General features: G+C 49.9%; 5 protein-coding genes across 5 annotated transcripts; 2 read left to right on the top strand and 3 right to left on the bottom strand.

Annotated features, from left to right (window-relative positions):
- N7443_001102 (chitin synthase export chaperone) lies at positions 1 to 1,133 on the top strand (the record flags this gene model as incomplete). Its single annotated transcript, XM_056881158.1, has 3 exons — positions 1 to 238; positions 305 to 876; positions 930 to 1,133. 3 exons carry the CDS (start codon positions 1 to 3, stop codon positions 1,131 to 1,133), a joined length of 1,014 nt encoding a protein of 337 aa, XP_056746396.1.
- Positions 1,134 to 2,059: 926 nt separating this feature from the next.
- Positions 2,060 to 3,566, bottom strand: N7443_001101 (esterase/lipase family protein; the record flags this gene model as incomplete). The annotated part of the gene is made up of 3 exons (XM_056881157.1): positions 2,060 to 3,191; positions 3,258 to 3,406; positions 3,525 to 3,566. 3 exons carry the CDS (start codon positions 3,564 to 3,566, stop codon positions 2,060 to 2,062), a joined length of 1,323 nt encoding a protein of 440 aa, XP_056746395.1.
- A 539-nt stretch (positions 3,567 to 4,105) lies between these two features.
- On the bottom strand, positions 4,106 to 5,290 carry N7443_001100 (acyl-CoA thioesterase; the record flags this gene model as incomplete). The annotated part of the gene is made up of 2 exons (XM_056881156.1): positions 4,106 to 4,954; positions 5,030 to 5,290. 2 exons carry the CDS (start codon positions 5,288 to 5,290, stop codon positions 4,106 to 4,108), a joined length of 1,110 nt encoding a protein of 369 aa, XP_056746394.1.
- Positions 5,291 to 5,811: 521 nt separating this feature from the next.
- Positions 5,812 to 6,337, bottom strand: N7443_001099 (mitochondrial 37S ribosomal protein bS6m; the record flags this gene model as incomplete). Its single annotated transcript, XM_056881155.1, has 3 exons — positions 5,812 to 6,136; positions 6,206 to 6,237; positions 6,314 to 6,337. The coding sequence occupies 3 exons, from the start codon at positions 6,335 to 6,337 to the stop codon at positions 5,812 to 5,814; spliced, it is 381 nt and encodes a 126-aa protein (XP_056746393.1).
- Positions 6,338 to 6,558: 221 nt separating this feature from the next.
- Positions 6,559 to 7,299, top strand: N7443_001098 (glycine decarboxylase subunit H; the record flags this gene model as incomplete). Its single annotated transcript, XM_056881154.1, has 3 exons — positions 6,559 to 6,694; positions 6,829 to 6,891; positions 6,986 to 7,299. The coding sequence occupies 3 exons, from the start codon at positions 6,559 to 6,561 to the stop codon at positions 7,297 to 7,299; spliced, it is 513 nt and encodes a 170-aa protein (XP_056746392.1).
- Positions 7,300 to 7,567: the final 268 nt, after the last annotated feature.

The raw sequence follows: 7,567 nt of genomic DNA, 5'->3' as shown, positions 1-7,567 counted from the left end.
ATGGGATTCGGCCAATTCACCTCAATATGCGAGAAGGTGCCGCTACCGCTGTGCTCCCTGGTGGGACCGCCCTCGTCGATATCCGGTGCCACAGGCATCATCTCCAACTGCTATGCGCGGAACATTGAGGTCGCCAATACAATCATATTCGAGGGTGCCGCTTCGTTTATGCACATTATTGCACTGGCCATGACCGTGATTATGATCTTGCATATCAGGTCCAAATTCACTGCTGTCGGTTCGTGTTACTCCCGGGTATACAAATTATAGTTGCGCATTGCTAATACTCAAGGAATGCTACTAGGCCGAAAGGAGATTATTACCGTCTTCTACATCTACTTAGCGCTGACGATCTGCTCTCTTATCATTGATGCGGGTGTGGTTCCTCCCAAGAGCGGGCCGTTCCCGTACTTTGTAGCAGTGCAAAGTGGTTTGGTATCGTCTCTATGCGCTTGCTTGCTGGTCAACGGCTTCGTAGGCTTCCAGCTGTACGAGGATGGAACCGCGTTATCGGTGTGGTTGATTCGCATCAGCTCCGTTGCCATGTTTGTCATGACATTCGTGATCTCCCTGCTGACCTTCAAGTCATGGGGTGGATTGGGGCCTGAGAACACTGTCGGCCTGTTTGTGGTGCTATACCTCTTCAACGCCATCTGTGTTGCAATCTATATCGTCATGCAATTGTTGCTGGTCATGAATACCCTTGATGACCGCTGGCCTCTCGGCAATATCTGCTTCGGCCTACTGGTTTTCATCATCGGGCAGGTGCTTCTCTATGAATTCAGTGACGTCATCTGCAATAACGTCCAGCACTATCTGGATGGTCTGTTCTTCGCCACCTTCTGCAACCTGCTTGCAGTGATGATGGTTTACAAGGTAAGCTGTGGAATTCCGAAATTCAGTGTCCACATGATGCTAACATGGTATAGTTCTGGGACTCTATCACCACAGAAGACCTGGAATTCTCTGTCGGAGTCAAGCCGAACACCTGGGAAGTCAAGGAGTTACTCCCGGAGGAAGAGCGTCGTCAAACCCTCTACCAAGACAACAATTCCGAATACGCGGGCAGCCTGTATCACCACCGTGAACATCGTGACCACCGTGCCTCGAATTACAGCCAGCACAACTACTAACCGTTTTTGCCTTCTTTACATGTACATGTGACCATTGATCTGACGATATTTGAATTGTCCGTCTCATAAATTTAGTTCTAGTTCTTATTTTCAACCCGGATTTACATCTCACGGGATGCTTGCATGCACGTGTGGGGATTTTCAATCATACTTTGCACATTTGCACATGGGGTAGGAGGGTCTCGGGATGGGATAGAGCGTTACTTCGGATCCCATTAATAAGATATTGTTTTTCAATAGTTCAATGTATTGATATTGCGCCCAGACGCTAATTTAATGCAATACGCGCTGTTCTGTAATGATAGACAGAGAGGGTTACCATAAAATGGATTGCCTATACCAATAATGTGCATATCTCTGGCACCATAAAGTATGTACAGGCTTGATCAAACCTGGACAGCCGATCTTCCCTATCGGAAGACGGGCCACGAGCTTTCAGAAGCAAGGCAGTCCGGACCTATGCCGTGTCCAGTGTACCGTGTCCAGTGTACGCTGAGATCTCTCGGAGACTTTTTGCATACTTGGCATACCAATGAATACCAGTGAGTGACGGCACAGAAGTCTGCCAAACTGAAACGAGTGACAGGGTCAACGTGGCTTTGATCTGCAACTTTCGATAACGCCGCTTTCTCTCGAAACCCTAACATATTAGGCAGGGTCTGTGCCAACTGATAGTTTCTGCTAGCTCGACGATGGTGTATCGTAGAACAAATGTCTCACCCTGCTCCGCAATCTTTTATCTCGTGTCAGATCAGCGCTGGCCGTCATAGGTACAGTAGGGTCTCCGGCCGGCGGAACTTTAAAATGGAGACTGCCGATCAGGGGGCTTAGTACGGAATAGAAGTTTCCACGTTCAGGAAATTTTCCAGGAGAGTTCGACGGGTGGAGAAAGGCAAAGTCACTAGTAGTGCTTTCGGGCAATTGTTTCAATCCACGACAACGACGTCATCCGCATCCATGAAGTCGTCGCTTCCTGGTGCACGCTCGTCAGGTTGGAGGTTGGGGTTGTTCCCCTCGTCCGGCCCCGTTGACGTCTGGTACCAGCCCATGTCGATCGATGCCACCAACGTCTTGGAGGCCTCACTAAGAAGGTCGAAAAATGCAGGGTTCTCTTTAGGTAGAAACATGGTGACGTGTGCCTTCACTTCATCTGTGGCTTGGTTGTTGACAGCCTTTGTCCACCGGAGTCCAGGCCGAGCTGAAGTTGGGACTTCCTCGCCATTTTCCACCGCTGGTGGAAGCGCGCAAAATGTTCTGTTCTTTGAACGAATGATCTTCTGAGTGAATGAAGTCTTTCCAGTTGCCATGTTCTCTACCAAGGATCCCGCTCCTTTTCCAAGGCAGGTGTAGAAGTTGACACAACTAATGCCCCGTTCCTCCTCCACGGTTGCTAATTTAGAGATACGTTGCTCCAGTTCAGATTTTCGCGCCAAGCATCCAATAAATGCGAGATGCGAGGATACCCAGTCAACACTTGCAGACAGGTTCTGGCGTTGGGAGTAAAGAGCAGCGGCGCCACCGGCTGCCACTGCGCCTGCAGCACCAGCGAACATGGCATATCGACCCCACTTCTGCCATGATGGGACTGCAGCAGCATCGTCAGATGATGTTAGAGCTTTCGGAGGCTCCTTCGCGGCTGTGGCAGAAGCAGTTCCTCCAGGTTCACCCTCCTTGCCCCCGTATCCGAACAGCCCTGCAACTTCTGAAAAGGTATTATATGCTGTTGTGGCATTTCGATAGTGTCCCTCTGCACCATGCGCTACCACACCTGGAGCAATGCCCAAATATGGAGTGTCAAAGGCAAAGACTCCTTGGATGTGAGGAAACATGAATGTGCCGGGTTCCACGGCGGGCGCATGATCGTCGGCTTGGGGCCCTGGCTGAGAGTCTGACCCTGGGTTGTGCGGAACGGGCTGTTCACCTGCTAGTAACAGCAATGTCTCTGCTGCCACGATCCCTCCCATGGAGTGTCCAACGAGAAATACATGAACAGATGGATCAACGGTGGGCGACGCGGTTTGATTTTGAACTTCCAAATCGATCACGGTATTCTGAAGCCTGTAGTAGGTAGGACCAATTAGTACAAGCTTTCAGGCTAGGTGTAAAGGTATCAGATAGCTTTACCATTCCCGAAATCTCCCCACGGCTTCTCCTAATTGACCTCGTGTTTCAAACTTCGGATACACAGTTGTTGCGACCTTGACAGCTGGAAGTGCCCTGTTGACTAGAACACGCAGATGCTCTGGAAAATTGCCGAAGGTGTCGTCGCTGCCCTAGAAAGTTCGAAGACAGGTCAGCCAAGCTCTCGGTTGATTGTATTTCAATATGCAGGCGCGGAGAAGGTACTTTGCGGGGAAGTGTCAGCAAGGAAATGCGCCGAGATGCTCATACTTTAAATCCGTGGATAAATACCACGAGAAGTGTCTTTAACATGTTGGATTCACAGGCGATCATGAATCATGGTGGGAAACGTGTTGGACCGAAATGGCGCGCAGGAGTCGCGAATGCAAAGTGAAGAAAGTGAAGACAATACGAAGATCCACTGATGCCTTACGTCATACCGCACGTGATTCTCATCTATAGTATCGAAGCGCCTAGACCGATTGGACTTTTTAAGGGCTTAGGCTTTTGTTTTGGTCTAAAATAAATTTGATCTGATGGCCGATTTCCTAGGTATTGGTTCTTGTTAGTTCGCAACCTCAAATAAGCCGCTGATTCTGAGCAATCGTGAAGTGACTTCTCGATATATCTTAAGGAAACAATGGGGACTACAGAGATATACAAGGGAAAAGCAGCGAATACTCGATCGTCTACAATTGGGCTTAGTTTTCAACATTAGAAGCTTTCGGGTATATAACACAATATCTATGAATTTCAAAAATTGTGCCGGCGACGACTAGATCTAATGTCGACACCATCTATTCTAACATTGAAGTCTAAAAAACAGGGCCAACTCTGCGCGTCAAAGTAGATTACAGATTGCCTGCTCGGCCAATTTTCCGCAGTCGAAGCATACCGTCCTGTAACGACGTGGCTATCAATGTGCCATCAGGACCCCACAAGTGGCTTTCGTGCACGGCTCTGTTCTCTCCTGACCGAGGCGTCCAACCCTCCTGTATGAACCATTTCATCGATACACCAGAGCCATCGCTGCTAGGGGTGTCCCAATCAATCATTCGTAATGCCTCTCCGTGATGGTGGACAATCACCGTCAAAGTAAGACTGCATATTTCACTCCAATTCTTGATACCCAGGGCCCGCGGAATCAAAAAGAGAGAGTTTTTGTCACTAGAGTACATATGCGCACAGGCATAGAGATTATCGTATTCGCCAGCCTGGTCTCTTTCTCGAATTTGAGAAAGTGTTGCACCGGGATCTTCATCTGGAGATCCCTTGAGTCGATATTGTGTCAATTGACGCCAATGCTCAGCTTGTCCCTTTCGGCTGGCTCTGGACTTGTTATAGTCCAGCATGTCGGTTTTCCGCACGTCAAGACCGGGAAAGAGTTGTTCTTCTATGTCGCCATCTTGGACTATTTCAGTCCACCAGTCCGCATCAGCATCGGGGCTGAGAGGTTGATCTTCAGGTCGTTTGGCCGCCAAAACTTCCCGAAACCGCTCCTGCACCGGTGGGGGCTGGTGGTGGAAGTCGCATTGATTTTCATCTCTTTTGAATGAACATAGGCACGAGAAGCAGATCTTGCCATCTTGTCGAGCATCAACAGCCCGTGTGCAATACATGAAGCCATCGCGAATATGCCGTACGGTGTACACGTATGGAACGTCTAGCCGGCCGGCCAAGACAAAGGTGCCCGTCATATCCTACCGCATACGTTAATATCAATAATCATCCAAGTAGACACTCAATACTATCATCGAGAGCTACTACAAACTTACATGGACCACAAATCCTTTTCCGACTGTCTTTGAGGCGGCAAATGCAGATTGGGCGTATACGTGACCGCCAAATGAGCGGCTATTCATGCCAGGAGCGTATGGAGCAGCCAGTGAACGGAAACGTTCAACTTTTTCTGGTTCAACTGTATCGGCGTGTAATACTTCGCTATTATCAAGTCGTTCCAACGCCATCAACTGCACGAACTCGGCCGGAGAACCCAGTTCATCCGGATCACCATCTGCCGCCTCGCGTGAAGACATGATCAGATAGGCGAGGCCCAACGAAGATGATAAGCATGTACAAAGAAGGAGAAGAGCCAACAATCTAGCCAAAAATCGTCTGCTATCTGCAGGCTGGGCCTACCGCGGTGATTGTTCCCTCGCTGAGAAATGACTTAGATAAGGCTTTGTCCACAACAGATGAACTGAATGACTCCGATTTCGTGCCCGTACGATCAAATCAGCCTGGCATCTAGTGTGGAGAGCCTTGAAGATCGATCCAAAGGGGAGAATATCGGGGTTGAAACTGGGGAGCCGAGGCAACCGCGGGGAAAGTCACGTGGCACTATAATAAACGGTCAAAAGGAAAGCAGACAGATATTGCAGTATATGAGTGTTATATCGGAAGAAAAATATCAGATTGCAGGTTTTATACAAAGGTGCGCCAATCGTGCTGACAGTACTGAGGGGTTATGCCCGATTCCCCAAGCCATAATGATACACAAAAAGAAAGATGCTCGAAACTAATCCCAAATCCCATCACAAAGTCCGTGGGTGTTTATCTATGACCGCGAAGCCTGAATAGCGTCGGTGATGCTGCGGGACTTGTTCCATTGGACCTTGCCCTCGATGTCCTTGATCTCCTCGAGCTTGTCGCCCAGCTTGACGACGGAAAAGTTGATCATTCGGGGATCGAGACCGAGAGTGCGGCGAATAGATGTTTGAACGGGACCGGAAGCATCGAAGCGCATGATGAAGTGGTGACCTTCGCTGTAGCGAGCCTGGTGCTTGGTGGTGACTCTGGGCAGACGGAACGGGCCCCAGTTGGTGAAGCCGCGGACGACACCGCCGGACCGGATAACCTGGACACCAGCGTTACGGGCGATTCTGTAGGCAAAATTAGTTGGTCGGCCGATTGAGGAAGCGGGAAGCCGGAATTCCTATCGCGAAACGTACTCTCGAACCTCTTGGAGGCTGCCCGGGCGGACCTGTTGACGGAAGCGCACACGTTAGTTTCCAAAATCAAAACCATCACCCAGGGATAAGAGTTGGGTAAGAACATACGATGGCAATTAGCTCGTACAACATTGCATCGAGTGGTGGCGTGAAATCCCGATTAAATAGAGGATCAAAGAGGAGTCTCCTGTCGCGCAAAAACCGAACGAAGTCGGAGCTTATCAAAGTCTTGGCATCGCCTTATCAGCGTCAACCTACTCCGCCGGGGAAGCACCTCTCTTTCCTTTCCTTCTTAAACTCTCCCCTCTTCCCTTCCCTTCATTTTCTTTCAATTATTTCCCAACCCTCCCAAAATGTCCGCCGTCGCCCGCTCCATCCGTCCCTTTGCTTCCCGGGCCCTTGCTCAGAAGCCTCTTGCTTCTACCTGCCGCGCTGCGCCTGCTTTCCGCTTCCCGCGGGGAACCCGGAGCTTCTCGCAGAGCCCTCTTGGTGAGTTATCCTGTCTTCTTAGCGGGTCATGGTGGTCGCAATGGGCCATATACAGAGACAATGGATCCGTTGTGGTCTGTCGTGGACCAAATTGAGCTTCATGAGGTCATAGATTGCTGACGGTGCATCTATAGCCCAGGTGAAGAAGTACACCGAGTCGCACGAGTGGATTGAGCTGGCCGAGGGCACCAATACTGGTAAGTCCATTAATGTCCTATCAATGTCATCTATCTATACGGATAGGATATATTGAGTGCAATTGAATAGCAACAAGCTAACACAGCCCCGCAGCCAAGATTGGTATCACCAAGTATGCCGCCAGCTCTCTCGGTGACGTTGTCTTCGTGGAGCTCCCCGAGGCCGACGCTGAGGTCGGCGCCGGTGAGCCCGTTGGTGCCGTCGAGTCCGTCAAGTCCGCTTCGGACGTCCTCTCTCCTGTGGCCGGCAAGGTCATCCGCGGCAACGCCGTCCTAGAGGACAACGCTAAGACCATCAACGCTAGCCCCGAGGGTGAGGGCTGGATTGCCGAGATTGAGGTTTCCGACGCCGCTGAGCTCGAGGCTTTGTTGGACGAGGCCGCCTACAACGAGACCATCGATCACTAGATCTGAGGTTGTAGTTGTAGAGAATATATGTCGGAATTAGAGTTGTGGCGAATTGTTGCGCATAGGTTGTGACGCCTTTGCATTTCTTATGTTTTCCTGTGATTTTATATTATTTTTGTCTAACGGAGACACTTTTCTTTCAACAAAAGAGTTTAGATATGTCGAGCCCTCCACGGCTTTGACCACATAACGAAGATAAGATAATCGATATTCATATGTGCAAGCTTCCTGAATACTGTTCAGAGCACTCAGATACAAGTCATGCTCG

This window comes from Penicillium atrosanguineum (assembly GCF_028827265.1).
Source record: "Penicillium atrosanguineum strain IBT 20685 chromosome Unknown utg000001l_segment0_segment0, whole genome shotgun sequence".
Taxonomy (NCBI): domain Eukaryota; kingdom Fungi; phylum Ascomycota; class Eurotiomycetes; order Eurotiales; family Aspergillaceae; genus Penicillium; species Penicillium atrosanguineum.
Note: the sequence above shows the minus strand (reverse complement) of the source record. Positions and strands in the feature narration are given on the sequence as shown.